Source organism: Tarenaya hassleriana, unplaced genomic scaffold (genome assembly GCF_000463585.1).
Source record: "Tarenaya hassleriana unplaced genomic scaffold, ASM46358v1 Cleome4, whole genome shotgun sequence".
Classification (NCBI taxonomy): Eukaryota; Viridiplantae; Streptophyta; class Magnoliopsida; order Brassicales; family Cleomaceae; genus Tarenaya; species Tarenaya hassleriana.
The window spans coordinates 3113587-3131708 of NW_010966881.1; the positions used below are offsets into that span (position 1 = coordinate 3113587).

At 36.7% G+C, this 18122-nt stretch overlaps 4 protein-coding genes across 4 annotated transcripts; all 4 read left to right on the top strand.

The window, feature by feature from the left end:
• Positions 1-210: 210 nt before the first annotated feature.
• On the top strand, positions 211-3033 carry LOC104823688 (glutamyl-tRNA reductase 1, chloroplastic-like). Its single transcript, XM_010555370.1, has 3 exons — positions 211-677; positions 1123-1364; positions 1572-3033. The coding sequence occupies exons 1-3, from the start codon at positions 428-430 to the stop codon at positions 2694-2696; spliced, it is 1617 nt and encodes a 538-aa protein (XP_010553672.1). The 5' UTR covers positions 211-427; the 3' UTR covers positions 2697-3033.
• Positions 3034-6234: 3201 nt separating this feature from the next.
• Positions 6235-9468, top strand: LOC104824555 (phosphoglycerate mutase-like protein 1). The gene is made up of 9 exons (XM_019203648.1): positions 6235-6285; positions 6440-6547; positions 6796-6875; positions 7252-7351; positions 7434-7473; positions 8099-8255; positions 8375-8494; positions 8610-8661; positions 9424-9468. Exons 1-9 carry the CDS (start codon positions 6235-6237, stop codon positions 9466-9468), a joined length of 753 nt encoding a protein of 250 aa, XP_019059193.1.
• A 1068-nt stretch (positions 9469-10536) lies between these two features.
• Positions 10537-13559, top strand: LOC104823689 (oligopeptide transporter 2). The gene is made up of 6 exons (XM_010555371.2): positions 10537-11197; positions 11304-11401; positions 11506-12069; positions 12164-12416; positions 12543-12725; positions 12824-13559. Exons 1-6 carry the CDS (start codon positions 10706-10708, stop codon positions 13436-13438), a joined length of 2205 nt encoding a protein of 734 aa, XP_010553673.1. The 5' UTR covers positions 10537-10705; the 3' UTR covers positions 13439-13559.
• A 1265-nt stretch (positions 13560-14824) lies between these two features.
• On the top strand, positions 14825-17758 carry LOC104823690 (XIAP-associated factor 1). The gene is made up of 5 exons (XM_010555372.2): positions 14825-15101; positions 15896-16031; positions 16503-16640; positions 16732-16853; positions 17379-17758. The coding sequence occupies exons 1-5, from the start codon at positions 15058-15060 to the stop codon at positions 17545-17547; spliced, it is 609 nt and encodes a 202-aa protein (XP_010553674.1). The 5' UTR covers positions 14825-15057; the 3' UTR covers positions 17548-17758.
• Positions 17759-18122: the final 364 nt, after the last annotated feature.

The window sequence follows — 18122 nt, forward strand, 5'->3', positions numbered from 1 at the left end:
AAATTGTGAAGTTAAAATTGTGAAGAATTAAATTCCACGAGAACAAATCAAGTGGGGATAAAACGTGGTCTCCACCCGCCCAATCACATTTCACCAAAATCCCATTCTCTCTCATCTATTTATCACAAAATTAAATAATTTATTTTATTTAAAAAATCTACAAATTGGTCAACATTCTGACCCGTCTCGGATCCTGACCCGGATCCGACCTCAACCTTCTCTTCTTCCTTTTCAACTACGCCACACGCCGGATTCGATCAGGAGAAGAATTTTATCTCCAATTCTCATATTTATCTCCTTTTCCTCTTCTCTCTCTCTTTGTTCGCTCCCATTCCAGATTCCTAGGATTTGGGTGTTTCCCTTAGAGAGAGAGAGAGAGAGAGAGAGAGAGAGAGAGAGAGAGAGAGAGAGAGATCGGTGTGGGGCTATGGCTGTTTCCAGTGCGTTTGTCGTTGGTCCGAAGCTGGAGACCTTGTTTCTGAATCAACATCATCACCTTTCGTCGTCGTCTTCGTTGACCAATTTGTGTCTCCTCGGTGTTCATGTTCTTCCGAGGAACAATCGGAGCCGGAAAGTTCTTATCCAGAAAGCGCGTTGCGAACTCTCTTCCTCTGATTCAGCGTCCATGGCGTCCAGCATCTCCGCTCTTGAGCAGCTCAAGTCTTCCGCCGCTGACAGTACGATTGTTTGCTCTTCTTCCCTCGGTTTTCCCGATTGCAATTTTTGTTTTTCTGACCCTCATCGCTAGAAATTTGTTTTGGCTTTCATCGATCTTTGGGGTTTTCACTACGAATTCGGTGTTTAGATCGCGTCCCTCTTTGTTGGAATTCACTATTCACTCAAAATTAAAGCATTGAACTTTGATTTTTCTTTGTGGAATTCGAAATTCTATAATCATGAAGAGGGATGATTTGAGTTGGTTTACTGTTTATGTCATATACTTAGTTTCATGACGTTTCATCTCTAGGCTCTTTTGGTTTCTCTTTTCTGTCAGTCTTCATGATTTAGGCGCATTATATTGTTTTTCAGATTGTATGTAAAGGACTCTGTAATGTGTATAGAAGCCAACTTCGCCATTGTTGTTTCCCTGAATAATGATCTCATTGTTTGTGGGTGACAAAGGGTATACAAAGGAAAGAAGCAGTATTATAGTGATTGGGCTCAGCGTTCACACGGCTCCTGTTGAAATGCGTGAAAAGCTCGCCATTCCTGAAGCTGAATGGCCTCGAGCTATCGGAGAATTGTGCGGTTTGAATCACATTGAGGAAGCTGCTGTCCTTAGCACCTGCAACCGGATGGAGATATACGTTCTGGCTCTTTCTCAGCACCGTGGAGTCAAGGAAGTTACGGAATGGATGTCAAAGGTGATTCCTTTTCCCGTGCTTTTGGCCCGAAGTCCTTGAACTAATCAGAACGATTTGTGATTGTTATTGTTAGGTTTTAACCAATTCGAAGTGGAGTTACGGGTTTGGGTTTTGTGGAAACCTGTGTTTAGTTTCTGAAAGTGGATTCATTTTTGTGTTGGGATCAGCTGCAAATGCTAAGTGATCCTCTTTACTTCTTTTGTTCAGACAAGTGGGATCCCAGTTTCGGAGATCTGCGACCACCGTTTTCTGTTGTACAACAAGGACGCGACCCAGCATCTCTTCGAAGTCTCGGCTGGTCTTGACTCCCTTGTTCTTGGGGAAGGTCAAATCCTTGCACAGGTTAAACAAGTCGTTAAAGTCGGGCAAGGAGTCAATGGGTTTGGAAGGAGCATAAGTGGGCTGTTCAAACACGCGATCACGGTTGGAAAACGTGTCAGAACAGAGACGAATATTGCTGCTGGAGCTGTTTCGGTTAGTTCAGCTGCTGTTGAACTTGCTCTGATGAAGCTTCCGGAATCTTCCCATGCATCTGCTAGGATGCTGGTAATCGGAGCAGGAAAGATGGGGAAGCTCGTAATTAAACACTTGGTTGCAAAGGGCTGCACAAGAATGGTGGTTGTGAACCGAAGTGAAGAGAAAGTTGCCGCTATCCGTGAGGAGATGAAGGGTGTTGAAATTATATACAAACCCCTCGACGAGATGCTTGCCTCTGCTGCAGAATCGGATGTTATCTTTACGAGCACAGCCTCCAAGACTCCATTGTTCCTGAGAGAGCAAGTACAAGATCTTCCCTCTGTTGGTCCTGAGGTTGGAGGTAGAAGGCTCTTTGTCGATATCTCAGTCCCGAGAAATGTCGGGTCATGTGTTGCTGAAGTGGAAGGTGCACGGGTTTACAACGTCGACGACCTAAAGGAAGTAGTTGCTGCCAATAAAGAGGACAGGCTAAGGAAAGCAATGGAAGCTCATGCCATTATTGCCGAGGAATCGAAGCAGTTTGAAGCTTGGAGGGATTCATTGGAGACAGTTCCGACAATCAAGAAACTTAGGGCTTACGCAGAGAGGATAAGAGTTGCAGAGCTCGAGAAATGCTTGTCGAAAATGGGTGACAACCTCGACAAGAAGACAAAAAAAGCAGTGGATGATCTCAGCCGGGGAATCGTGAACAAACTTCTACACGGTCCGATGCAGCACTTGAGATGCGATGGTGGTGACAGTAGAACTCTGAGCGAAACCCTCGAGAACATGCACGCCCTGAACAGAATGTACGGGCTCGAGACAGAATTATCGATATTGGAGGAAAAAATCCGGGCAAAGGTTGGGCAGAAGTAAAGTACTAGGTATCTCTTCGGACAAGAACAAGAGTTTCGGTTTCAGATTCAGATTCAGTCCCACCTCGAGAAACCCGGGTAAGAGAGTGATCTTACCGGGTTATATACTCGTTGTATAGGTCCCGAGTAGGATCTATCGATTCATTTATCCGCGAGGAAAGACGCTTCTAATGTTCATCCGCATCAAAGCAAGTGTTTATTAATGATAGGAAATGTCGTGAAAGAGATCTTTGTTCCATGTTTCTGGCTCGCGGGAAAACAAGAGTCTTGGGTTTGTTACCTTTTCGTAATGTTTATGAGCTTACCACTTTGCGGTTATAGAGAATGACGTCTGCCTTCGTCCTGTGTTTGATGCTTTTTCTTTCAGTTCAAACCTGTTGTTCTTAATTGGACTATTTTAACCTTTAAATTATTGGATTTTTTTTATGATTCTTTTTTTTTATAAAAAAAATCAATGCGTTTGCTACTGAATTGATAAATGCATCAAATTATTCTATAATTCAAGTAAATTCCAAAGGGTCTTTGTGACGCTCCACGAAGTTTATTTTCGTAATATCGTTCTGGCATTTCACAAATAGTATGCTTCGTTCAATGGTTTCGGTGGAAAATGGTAATTACTCTATAAAATATGGTTCTGGCATTTCACAGATTGATCTTTTAATATTACATAATATTTTTATGAAAAAACACCAAAAACTGTCTAGATATATTATATAAATATCCCAATTTCTAAATTATCAAATAAATACATCGATTTATCGGTTTGTACCGAATAGATACCAAATCGATTACAATGTTAATTTATAGTAATATTAGTATCTATTTTGGTATAAATAAATTAAAATTGGTATTTATTTTATCATTTTGAAATTTATATATTTAGGCAAATTTTGATATTTTTATAAGATTTTCTCTATTTATATTATCATGAAACTTTGTGTATATATATATTAATTTGGAAAGTCAGTGAAGATGCAGCCTTTCGGTGAAAAAAAGATTTCGGAAAGATATTTTCCGGAGAAACAATTTCATTAAGTGAAACCAAACTTAAAAAAGTAATAAAAGAAATATGATTTTTCAAATATTGAGATTTTAAGTACACAAAGAACAAAAAAAACATTGAAAGTTCCATTCTTTATATTGACATATTATAAGATTCCCATATGGATTCATTTATTTTATTAAAAAAAAATCCGATTGCAATGGAGTGTCCAATGGGGTCTACGTGACGTGTGAAATATAGACAAAAATGCACAACTTTCTACGCATATGCTAAGAGCCAAAGTCAATTATGGGTAGAGTCAATTTTTGGTCATATATTATATAACACATAAAGTTGATTGAGACGGTCCAAAGTAAAGATTCTTTCATTTAAAAATTGGAGTTGAATTAATATTTCAAACAAAAAAAGACATGCAATAGTAATTACGATCGAATGGAATAGATAGGGTTGTAAAATAAGCTGGTCCAATCCAGTCCATTCGCCCGTTCTGAACTCAGAATATTTTAGCCCAATCCAATCCGACCCGTTTTTTACCGAGCCAAAAATTGATCAGTTCAATTAAAACCATCTTACCTCGCGGGCCAAATTTTTAACAATTAAATATTAAAAATTATTATAAATATTAAAAATTATTATAAATATAATAAAAATTTTAAATTTTAAATAAAATAAACTAAATATCTAATAAAAATATAATTTTTATATAAAATATTTAAAAATATATAAAAAAAGATTTTTTTCCCGACTCACGAGCCAGTTCGTGGACTCGCCGAGGTGTCCCGCCACAAGCCTGCTTCGTGACGAGTTGGCTCGTTTGATCTATTTTTTTTCTGGACTAAAATATTTTGAGCTCGATTCGAAAAAATCTGATCTACCTCGCGAACCAAACCACGAGTCAGGCTTGTTTTACACCCTGCCAATGGATGTCGTGGATACGAGCAACCAAAGAGAGCTAGGGGTGGGCGTTTTAACCCGTAACCCGGGGGTTTAGAGGTACCCGGCTTAACAAGTACCCGAATAAAGGGTACCTGAATATTAACGATAACGAGATCGAGTATTAATAAAGCCAAATTTTTGACCTGTGAATCCGAGTGGGGGTTCAATTATTTTACAAGGGGTACCCGGGGTACCCGATATATTTGTTAAAAATCTAAAATATACTTTATATTTATAATATTTTTGTCTAAATTATTCTTATTATTTATTAAAATACTTTTATTTTAGTTCATTTTTTATCTTCTAAACCTTTCTATACAAAAATTCTAACATTCCAAATCTTATTCTATGCAACCGAATCAACCATTATTTTTCTCTCAAAATTTTACTCATCTCTCTTTTTCGTAAACTTTTTTTCTCTTTATACTTTGACATATCTCATTTGTACTTTGTATATCTATCATTTCATAGTTCAAAATTTTATAAGGCGTATGGATCCGGGTACCCGCGAGTACAAGATCGAGAATCTTATTAAACCCGAGCTACAAGTACCCGGATTTTATGAAGCCAAGAATGAGATAATGTTTTTGTAAAACCCGTAATGATGAAGACGAGACGGGATTTTCTAAAAATTGGGGGTACCCGACCCGTGCCCACCCCTAAAGAGAGCAAGTCCAAGCAAAAATGTGAAAACATAATTAAGAAATATCGTCAAGAATTTGGAACAGAAACGAGAGTATGAATATTTTTAAATATCATAAAAATATCTTTCCGTACGTGAAACATGCAAACTAAAAATTACGCAGTCATGGTTTATCAGAATATTAATTAATTAGCAAATAACAAATATATACATGGGTATTAAACTATGAATTAATTACAAATCGACGGCATTGATTATAAGAAAATTTACAATAATTTATTGTGTTTTTTGTCAAAATTGAAAAGTCCAGTGTTTTTTTTTTAGATTTTTTTTTGTCATTATTATATTTGTTTTTAATTTATTTTGACGTAAAAAAGGGTAGAAAAATTTGATATATGGAGAGGTGTACGTAGAAAAATGGGTATTGCATGCATGCAACGCGGCGCATAAGTAATATGAGAATTCCACTAAACACGGAGAAAATATTCATCGACGTAGAACCTTGTTTTACGTCAGTATACGAAAATTTCTAGAATATAATAAGTCGAACGTTTGAAAAGTTTACCCACAAATTCAATCTCTAGTGTTTGACTCTTTCGAGTATATAAAGAAATTATATATATGCCATCTCTAAATCAATTTAAAATAAATATAAAAAAAACTAGGGAAGTTCATATACGCGGCCCGTAATTTAATTCTATACTGACAATCCTCTGCTCTCTCCGACTACAGTCTTACAGGTATGATTCTAAACATATTTTCGTACGTTTCTTTATATTTATATACTTTTTTTTTGGTTAAATTTATATTTATATACTATATAGACTCTAGATTTAGTTTGATGATATCTAATCTAAATTAACCTAGTATTTAATACATTTTCGACGGGGGGTGTGTATATATATATATATCATGCCTATAAATGCAATCTTTTTATTTATGTGAATATATGCAGAAATGGAAGCAAAGTTCATGTACCCTTTGCAGAGCTGCAAAATTATACACTTCGTACGTCTTCCGTCGGGCCATATATATTTCAATCCTTTGTTGATTTCAATTTAATATAACCCTTAGCTAGTAATATTGTCCTGTAATTAAAGACACACAACATTCGAATAAAAAACTGTGTTTTGATTTCTAATGATTTACCACTAAAAACAAGGTGAGGCATGGACATGCGATGAACAACGTTGAAGCACAGAAGGATAGGGATGCCGTTTTGTCTCCTCATCTCTTCGACGCCCCTCTTGCAGAACTCGGTCGCCGACAGGTGAATCTTAAAACCCAAAACCCTCAATCCGAAACTTGACATGATATCATAATCCAAAAGCATTTGAATAATTTTCATTAATCTTTATGTTTTTATTTGCTTTTCTTTTATAAGAATCTGACTCACTAGCTTTCGTATCTTTTTACTTTTAAAACTCAAATATTTCTATTAATTATATCTTGATTTCCTCGAGCAAAAAAAGCACACAAGATTGTGCCTTATCTCACTATAATGCTTTTGTCCAAAAGGTCGAGAATTTGCGTAAGCGAGTTATAGAAAACGGGGTAATGAAGAGGATTGAGCTCGTTATAACTTCACCCTTGTCGAGGTAAATGTTCTCGCTGTCGCCTTAAACCCCCTTTGAGAAAGTTTTAATTTCATTTATAATCTTGAAATTACCTAACAAAAATTGGTTCAAACCGGACCGATCTTAGGATCTTGAAATTACCTTGTCGGGTTTCAGATTTTATGCACTCTATTCATATATTGATACTTTGACTCTTGTCCCTTTCCTTTTTGTAAATCCAAACCCGAATTCGGGTTTATTCCGGGTCTAGTCGTTTTGATCCAAGACACTGACACCCCTAATATATACACTCGGATCAAATTTGGGCAAATGTTTTCGAAACATAATAAAACCCTAGCCCGAATCCGATTGTCCATCCCTAATTTCAATTCTAATGAGTTTCCATGAATGTATTTAGGGCTATGGAGACAGCCGTCGGAGTTTTCGGAAGCCAGAATGAGTCTCTTGTTACCAGCAGCCCTCCCATTGTTGCTCTCGAGCTTGCTCGAAACCGCATCGTATGCCTTTTTAATTAACGGCATAATTTTTACGTTCGTTTATTTAACGCATCTTTGATATATATATATATATAAACTGCAGGGACTTCGCCCGGCTAATATGAGGAGAGATGTGAGCGAATGCCCTATCCGTGAGGAGATGAAGGGTGTTGAAATTATATACAAACCCCTCGACGAGATGCTTGCCTCTGCTGCAGAATCGGATGTTATCTTTACGAGCACAGCCTCCAAGACTCCATTGTTCCTGAGAGAGCAAGTACAAGATCTTCCCTCTGTTGGTCCTGAGGTTGGAGGTAGAAGGCTCTTTGTCGATATCTCAGTCCCGAGAAATGTCGGGTCATGTGTTGCTGAAGTGGAAGGTGCACGGGTTTACAACGTCGACGACCTAAAGTGATTTCTCTCAGGCAGGCGCCTCGGTTGCTCTTTTCCTCCGATTATGATATATAAATAGATATAAATTATATTACGACGATATTATAAATCTATTACCAGTTATAAATATTAATTAGGTTCATTTATATTAAGACGATTTTATGACTATATTATCAGTTAGACTGTGATGTGTTAATTTCTAGAAGAATAATATAAAGTATTCGCCCAATGCATTTTTTGTATACACATTTTACGAAGCTTTGTATTTAGAATTTGATCTTCATTATTATATGTGAGCAAATTCATCATAATCATTAATCACCATCTACATTTTATTTGAATGATGACTGTTTTACGCACCAACGCATTTATAAAACGAAAGTTTATTATATAACCCTTTTCCCCCACTCTCTTTTCTCGATAATATATATATATATATACAGATGGAAGATGAAGAGGACAAACTTTGGAAAATTGACGTCCAGGAGTCCGAAGAAGAGCTATTAGCTAGAGGAACTGAATTCATGAAATGGTAATTAACCCTTAATTTTGACCATATAATTAAAAAAAGTATATACATATATATATTATACTATAAGACGTTAGAATTTTCGTTCGACTGTTAATATAGCGATGTATTCTGGAGCATAGGTTATGGAAAAGACCCGAAAAGGAGGTCGCAATTGTAAGCCATGGAATGATGTTGCGACATGTTTTGTACGGTCTCGCCGGCGATTCCCATGTTCCCACGGGACATGACTTGTGTAAGAGGTTAGCATCGTCGACGATCTCTTTTCTTTTTCTTTTTTTTGACAAAACATTTGATTTTTTTATTAAAAAATCGAAGAAATTTTCTAAATTACGGATCTAACATTTTATCCGACAGGTTTGATAACTGCGAAATCCGCACCGTTGTGGTCATTCACAAAAGGTTAGTAGTAACAAAACGTCGTAACGTTTATAAATAAATATCATTACATTGGTCCGACGTCTAATCAAACGGATTTAGAGTATGGGTCGAATATGAATATGATATCTAGGGTGACCTTTTCGTATTCGGTTCAGATTCGGTTTGAAAATCGTCCGGTTCGGTTTTTTTGCGATTTTACAAAAATATATACTAATCAGTTTTATATTCGGTTTGTTTCGGTTTCGATTTCGGTTTTTATTAAAAAAATTAGATCTTTTATTTTTTTTCAGTTTTCGGATTCTTTTTAAAAAAAATTGTTCGGTTCATTTTAGAAAAAAATTGGTTTTTAAAAAAAATATCATTCGATAATTTTAAACGGTTCGGTTCGAAAAAATACCATATTTTTTCGGTTCGATACAGTTCGATTCCAAAGATCCATATTGAATAACGTTCCAAATCTAAAAATTTAAAATTCGCCCTCGATATTTCTAATGTATACTAGTTGGATCCAAAAACATTATATACCCGATATATGAATTCGAGTTTCTTTTAAATGGATAATTTTATTTCATAGTTTTAAGAAAGATTAATGATGATTTTATAATTTACAATGAATATGAATGATCGTTTGTAATCATATGTAAAATCTAAAATCAAACCCAAATTCTAGATAATCTTAATTTACAAAACCAAACTCAAATATTATGGAACATCAATCAAATCTATCTTTTGGATTTTAAAGTTACAAGTTTTTGCTTACATTTTTTTTTATTTGTTTTCGATTTTGCAGAGATTACGCTTCCATGACGGATTAATTCCTCGCAGGGAAACCTAAGAGACGATATTCGTAAATTGGAAATTTCTCATCTTTTGATTCTTGAAGTCAATCGTAAATTAAAAATCCATTGTTTCTAATCGATTATTCTTCCTTCCTTCCTCCCATTGTTGTATCTTATGTGAAATTTTAAAGTTAAAAATGATAATAATGAATTATATAATTATTTTTATTAAATAAAAATTCAAATTTCTAATCCCAGATCACCAGGGTGATCTATTTGGGTTTGGCTCGAATTCAATTCGATTATATTTCGATTCGGGTAAAAATATTCAATTTTTTTTAAAAGAAAACTACAATTTATTTTTTCAGTTATTCTTTTATTAGGTTTGGATCCAGTTTTTTCTATTTTATAGAAATCGTTAATACTCGATTTTATATCTAATTCGATTTGATTATGATTAAAAATTCGATTATTGGATTATTAACCAACTAAACGTTACTCAAAACTTTATTGAGATGCCATCTGATGGTTTACGATGGGTATCTGACCAAAAAAAAATTATAAATACAATATTGTCAGGTTATATCCGGTTGATTTTGTATTTTAAAATTATATTTGATATGATTTTTCTAAAAGGAAATGAGGATATTCCAAAATAGATATGAAAAATATTTTTGCCTATGTATCTGATATGATTACAGAATCTTCCTTTCTTGAATTACCTAATCAACGCACAATTAGCATAGATTCCTTTCTCTTGGCCATGAATATATGAAGCATCTCACTCATGCATTCAAACCCTAAACCCATTGTGGAATATTCTATTTATCTATCTATATATATATATATATATTCCGAAACAATCTTTCTATTTTTGTTAATTTATGAATAAAAAGTAACGTACAAATTCACACTTTAAATGGACTAAAATATAAAAAATATAGACACTCGTTTTTTAGAAATAAATCTACAATACAACACAAATGATAAAACCAATATAATAAATAATAATTTATAAATAAAAAATACCCGACCCGGTTTTATTTCCCGCGTGAGGAGACTGCTTACGAGTAGGAAACTACAGCGTCATGTTTATCCGGGTCTTTAGTGAGAGAAGCCAAAAACAGACCAGAGAATCCGAACGAGATCAGGACACAGACACGTACATATATATCGACTGAATCTCTTCACCATATCCTCAAATCTCTGTTACAATCTCGCCCAAAAAAGGGGGAAAAAAGGGGAAGCATAACCCTAATAAACCATCGACAATCTCCTCTTAGTCCTCCTCCAATGGCGGCTCTCGAGTTGCAGAAGCCAGTGATCGATGAAGAAGAAGGCGATAACGACGAATCTCCCGTTGAGGAGGTTCGTCTCACGGTTCCGAACCACGATGATCCGTCCTTGCCCGTTTGGACATTTCGAATGTGGTTTCTTGGCCTCTTTTCCTGCGTTCTTCTCTCCTTCCTCAACACGTTCTTCGGGTACAGGACTCAGCCTCTCATGATCTCCATGATCTCGATTCAAGTTGTGACTTTACCGATCGGGAAGATGATGGCTCGTGTTTTACCCGACAAGAAGTTCCGGGTCGGGTCATTTGAGTTTTCTCTCAATCCTGGTCCCTTCAATGTCAAGGAACATGTCCTGATCTCGATGTTTGCCAATGCTGGTGCTGGGTACGGCTCTGGTACGGCTTACGCCGTCGGCATCGTCGATATCATCAAGGCCTTTTACAAGAGAAATATTAGTTTTCTAGCCAGTTGGTTGCTTGTGATTACAACCCAGGTTGAGTTGAGATTCTCTTACAGCTTTTGCAGAATGATCATCTGGGTTTTCTCTGTAACATTTTGTAAGTTTCTGTGTTTTGATTCGCTTTGATCTTCCGCGCCAGGTTCTTGGGTATGGTTGGGCAGGTATTATGAGAAGGCTCCTGGTTGAACCTGCCCAGATGTGGTGGCCGAGTAGTCTGCTTCAAGTTTCTCTCTTTCGGTAAGACTCTTACAAAATCTGAATGCCCATCTCTTGTTTATGATATTGTCTCAGTGGAAGAAAATCATGGTGTTCTGTTCTGTTTTTTTGTCTGTATAATGCAGTGCTCTCCACGAGAAGGACACCCAGAGGATGTCTCGGGGGAAATTCTTCTTGATTGCTTTCCTTTGCAGCTTTGCCTGGTACATTTTCCCTGGCTACTTGTTTCCGACATTATCAGCCATCTCATGGGTTTGCTGGGTTTTCCCCAAGTCAGTCACTGCACAGCAAATAGGTTCAGGCATGTCTGGTCTCGGTCTCGGTGCTTTCGCTCTTGATTGGTCTGTCATAGCTTCTTACCTTGGCAGCCCTCTTATTTCTCCCTTTTTCGCCATTGTCAACGTTATCGTCGGGTATGTGTTGGTCATGTATATGTTTATCCCGATAGCGTATTGGGGCGTAAACATGTATGACGCCAAAAAGTTCCCGATTTTCTCCTCTGATCTGTTCGATTCAAAAGGGCAGCTTTACAATACTTCAGCCATTGTGAACGATGAGTTTGAACTCGACATTCCTTCGTACGGCCGAGAGGGCAGGGTTTACCTCAGCACGTTCTTCTCTCTCACTTATGGGATCGGTTTCGCTGCAATTGTCTCGACACTAACTCATGTAGCCCTGTTCAATGGAAAGTGAGTTCGGTGCTCTTCTTCTTGTGTACTTTGTGTTTATCATCTCGGCTTCTCTTCTTATGGATTCTCGATGAGAATATAATCTTTGTTTCAGGGGGATTCTGCAACAACTGCGAGCTTCAGCTTCGGACAAAGTGGATATCCACACAAGATTGATGAGGAAGTATAAGGACATTCCGAGCTGGTGGTTTCACTCTTTGCTTATCGGCTCGTTGGCTTTATCTCTTGTTCTCTGCATATTCATGAAGGATCAGGTCCAGATGCCATGGTGGGGGCTCCTCCTCGCATCTGTCATGGCCATAACCTTCACTGTTCCGGTCAGCATTATCACCGCCACGACAAATCAGGTACTCAAATCTAAATTTCATAAATCTGTTTGAGCTTTGACGATCTCAAGACCTATACCGACTCTGTAAGTTCTGTAACAAGTTTTCTCTCTGAACATTTTTTCTGGATTGCTTCGAACTGAACAGACTCCGGGTTTGAACATAATCACTGAATATCTCATGGGTGTCTTGTTGCCTGGACGACCAATAGCTAATGTCTGTTTCAAGACATATGGGTACATAAGCATGTCACAGGCCATTACATTTCTCAATGACTTCAAGTTAGGTCATTACATGAAGATACCGCCAAGATCGATGTTCTTAGTCCAGGTATTGACCCGTTTATCCGTTCTTGAACAATCTAACACCATCATTTCTTGTAGTCTGAAACATCCTGATCTATTTCTTGGATCTGTTTTTAAAATTAGTTCATAGGAACTATCATAGCAGGGACAGTGAACGTATCAGTAGCATGGTACTTGCTGACAACAGTGGAAAACATATGTCAGAAAGAGTTGCTTCCTCCAAACAGTCCGTGGACATGTCCAGGTGACAGAGTGTTCTTCGACGCTTCCGTGATATGGGGATTAGTCGGGCCGAGAAGAATCTTTGGAAACCTCGGAAATTACCCCGAGCTCAACTGGTTCTTCCTCTTCGGTGCACTAGGACCTCTGATCGTCTGGATTCTCCACAAAGCGTTTCCCAACCAAAAATGGATATCTCAGATCAATCTTCCGGTTCTTCTCGGGTCAACGGCCGCAATGCCACCCGCAACGAGCGTAAACTTCAACTGCTGGATCATTATCGGTGTTATATTCAACTATTTCGTGTTCAAGTACAGGAAAAGCTGGTGGCAGAGGTATAACTATGTTCTGTCTGCCGCATTGGATGCTGGTTTAGCTTTCATGGGAGTGCTTCTTTACTTCACATTGTCAATGAACGACATATCCATTTCTTGGTGGGGTTCTAATGGCGAGAACTGCCCCCTTGCTTCTTGTCCTACTGCCGAAGGAGTTGAAGTTGAAGGCTGTCCTGCCTTTTAATTTTTTTTTTTATTTATAAAAAATTCTGCATTAATCAATCAAGCAACTTGTGTAAACTATGTTTTTCTTTCTTCTTTTCCCCTTCCCCCTTTCCTCAAATGACTCAAATTCTATTTTTTTTTATGAACTCTCCACAATTATTTTCAAATATTATTTCTTGACATTCTACTGATTATATTATAAACTAATCTACTATTATATAAACTCTCAATAATTTCCGATGGTAAGTTTGGTTTTTGGATATGATTTATTGACATTATTTTCATTGGATTATAGCAAAACATATAGGAAAATCACTAAAAATATATGCAAATTGAGTACACGACCGACCCCATGGCCATATGTTGTGCATTCCATTCAATGCTATTTTGGGTTTTATTCTTATAGTGAATTTGATTGATTTCTCATGAAAATCTCATTGTATGGGATGGGATGGGATGGGATTGGGAAGAATGAGAATTAGTTCAAAAGGAACTGAATATTATTATATAATATATTCAAATTGAATTTGATCTAAAATATAATTACATATGATATTTTAAAACTAAGTTAATCGGATACAAATTGAATATGAAATAACTTGAAAAATAAAGAAAGTAAACACAAATACGCTATAATTGAAAAATAAAGAAAGTAAACATAAATACCCTTTTAAAATTAAATTGAAAATTCGAATCGATATGAAGAATGTTCAAAATGAATGGAAAATTGATCTTAGTGATATAATTTTATGAATAAAAAATGAATATAAAAACATTCGAAATAAAATATAAACGAAATGTAAAAATATCCGAAATCAAACAGAGAATATCCTAAAAACGAGTAGAAAATTGATATGAAAATGAATCATTATAATTTTTATGAATAAAATTTGATTAGAAAAAGAAATAAATATAAAATATCTGAAACAAACATAAAATGTACAAGATGAAAATATTTTATTTAAACATTGAATTGATGTAATTTTATGAATAAAAGATTCGAACATAGAAATATACTTGAAAACGGAATAAATAGAAATATCCTTATACAAAATAAGAAAATATTGAAAAATGAATAGAAAATTGATATAAAAATGATGAAAATAATTTATATATATATTGAAAATATCCAAAACCAAATATAAAAGAAAAACGGGATGCCGAAATGAAGTTGCTTAAATGCAAACGAATTAGATTGGGCTCAACCATATTTGGGCTTAGAAGATTGGAAATTGAAGGGCCCATTATACTCCTTTCGGCTGCAAAGTGGAAGAAAGGCCACGTGTACGGCTACGATCCAACAAGCTGTACTACATGAGCGCGTCTTAGGCGCGCGTGGGGAGAATATTATTTTATTTTTATCTTTATTAAAATACTATAAGGGTCATAAGTTTGGTTGAACTATATAATTTAAATTCAATCTCTCTCTGATTATTAAATGTTCTCGTTTTCGCATCTGAAAAATTTGGGAAAATTGAGGAAGCTCGTGAAACGAAATTTAAAGCTCCGTGTTTGATTCATAGTTCCTGCAAATTTTCTTCTCCACGATTCAGATTCCGTGCTTCCTTCCTTCCATCTTCTGGTCTGTGTTTTTGTTTGGTTTGATTCTGATAAAGTTTGCTGTTTGCTTTGTTGCCGATGTCGACTGCTACCGGAGAGATCACCATCGTTTGCAGTCACTGGTACGATTCTCCGAAAACAGTTTGATTGCTAGAGTTTGGTTCCGTGGTTTGATCCGATTCGATGTTCGGACACGGCAGCGCGATCGGTGTTGTCGGCCCCGTTTCTCTTACTGCCGGTCGTGGGTCTGAAAGTTTCGAGTAATTGAGAATTTTTCTGGGTTTTGAGTTTGGGATTTCGTGGTAGTTGCACAACCATGTGAGATTTTGTGGTTTTGTTGGATTCGGTTTGGCGATATTTTGTGGGTCGAATTTATACATCTGATCTCGCACTCTTTGGATGTATATTTTGGCTAAGGCAAGAATTTGTCGGTGGTTACAGTATATTTAGAGATGACTTGTTGGGGCTTTTTCTCTTATGTAATAATATAAGATGAATCATGAATCCTCCAGGATGTTGTTGGTTGCCTTTTTTAATAGCCTCTGGTAAAATACATGACTCATATATAAATGAAATGAGATGAAATGAATCGTGATTACTCTTCGAAATTTGGTTCTCTAGATTCACCATACATAAGCCAAGAAACCATCTTTTTCATTTTACGAATGCTATACTTCCATTTACAACTGAGAGTTTTGTATGCTTTTGTTGGTTTTCCAAGGTTAGCTTCTGTAGTTCCCTTGGCTGTGATTAGATGCATTAGTAGGGTTGGTTTGTTATATTGTGTTCATGTTCATCGCGCTTTGTCTTGTCGAATATGTGGAATATGGGTTTGAATTGTCCAATGTAGCATTTACTTTGATGGTTAATCCTAAGTGTCCCTCAACAAGTGTACTAATAATGCTAAATGTTTCAGTGATAGAGATATTCCATCAGCGAATATTGATTTGCATCAAGTGCATTGTGCTCGGAATCTAGACAAATGCAAGATCTGTGGCGATATGGTTCCTAAAAAGCATGCCGAGGAACATTTTTCCAATACGCATGCCCCGGTACGTTAATTTTCATTTTTCTGCTGATCATACTTGTTATATGTGCTATATTACTAGACCTTTGTATCTCTGATTCCAAGAATCTGTGTTAGTTAGCTTGGAAAAAAATTCATACTTGAGGTTGTACTCTAGATATGATTTTGAGATAGAGTTGCATATTTTGCTATGGTGGTTCTGCTTGTGAATTTTCCTCTTGACCTGGCCTTGAACAACTCGTGAGACACTGTTGCATTTGATAACTTTGGTTCCTTGTGTATTAATTTCTTCATCCTTATTAGATACAGTCAGCCAAGTTTTTGCCTTGTGCTTGTTTTCGGAGTGTTGAAGTCTTCCTTTGTAATAATTACGAATATCTGGTTGTTGCTGTTACAGTCTCAGCTTAAGTCTGATCGGGGTTTAGATGTCTGAAATTGCGGTTAAGTGCTACTTCTCTCATGATTTTTATTACGACCCTCATGTTGCATTACAAAGGTACCGTGCACGCTGTGTAATGAGACCATAGAGCGTGAGGTTTTCGCCGTTCATAAAGGTGAAAAGTGTCCACAGAGGATAGTGACATGTGAATTTTGTGAGTTTCCATTGCCTGCCATTGATCTTGCTGAGCATCAGGTAAGCACTCTAACGCAAAATTTATCGATTTTACCCTTTTTTTTTAAACCGAGGAATGGGTCCTGATCTACCTTTTTTTTTAAAATTTTAGGAAGTATGCGGTAATCGAACAGAACTTTGCTATCAGTGCAATTGCTATGTTAGATTGAGAGAACGATATAACCACGAGACTAGGTGCCCTGGCATCGTGGACAACAATGTTGAATCATCCAGGTATATTCTAATTTAACTTCATTTTATTTCGTACTTTCAATCTTCTAAGTGTTTCAAAGTTAGAAGCATTCCGGTATATGACGCTTTGAAGATCTGGAAAAAAAAACTTAGTCTCTCTCTCGTCTCATATTATCCGGGCTAAGACAAAGTTGACCAGCAAGCTTATGCTTTGTAAGATTAGATTTACTATTAGATTTACGAGCTCTGAGAGGCAGGCGTCCATGATTTAGCAACACCATGTGTTAAAAAATTACTTTGGTTCCTTCCTCGTAATTAAGCAGTGACTAATTTTCTCTCGCTTTTTCTTTATCGTTATCATGAGGGAGCTTCTTTCTTGTTCTTGTTTCACCCCTTGGCAATGGAGAAGCCACTTTGTTCAATTAACCTTAAATACACAATGTAGCTTGTAGGCATTATGGACATGATCCTACGGATCATTATTACAGCCTTAAGCCTTTGTTCCTATGGCATAAAATGGTGTTTGCCCTGCCGTTAACACTTGTGGGCGTTTTTTTCTGTGATCAGAAGGAACGCGAGAGCGGAAGAAGGAGAGACGAACGGAAGGAGAAGAAGGCAAGGGAACGAAGTCTCGCACAGACGGCTTCTCTTCACGATAGCGATAACGGGCTTAGCCGTTCTTCTTGGATCCCTTTTCTTTCAGAGAAAATCGGATGGGAGCCAAATAGTACACTAGATGATGAGCAGCATCACTCCGTGTACTGTCTGTATATCTGTTTGTGAAAGCTTTTAGACACTGCAAAAACTCTGTATCTGCGAAAAGAGGTGTGCATCATTTGTCATTTCTGTTGTTGCATTGCGTCTTTGTTGGTAATTTGAAGTTTCGGATTCATCCGGAAGCTTTTCAGCAGTAATAAATCTGTGGAAAGGATATACTTTTCTTGAAATTCGGATGCGTCCGCCTTTCCATGGTTGCATTGAATTGGGTTGTAACTGTGCAAAAACATAAAGAAATGATAAAATATAAATTTTGGAACTACAAATCAATCGGTTAAACTGTTTATGTTCGGTTTATGTCTGATCGGTTATTCTGGAAAATGAATAATCTTGTATGACTTAGTTTCACTGAATCTGAATGCCAAAAAATGTCCCTGTACGGACAGAGTCCCTCAAGATACATACATACATACATACATATTGGATTATGGACACAAAATTAGCAATTTATTGCTTAAAAGTCACCAGCTTTAATGGGAGAAACTATATCTAGTGGCAGATTGCCAGTAAAAGGTGGTGGTGATCGCTGGAAGA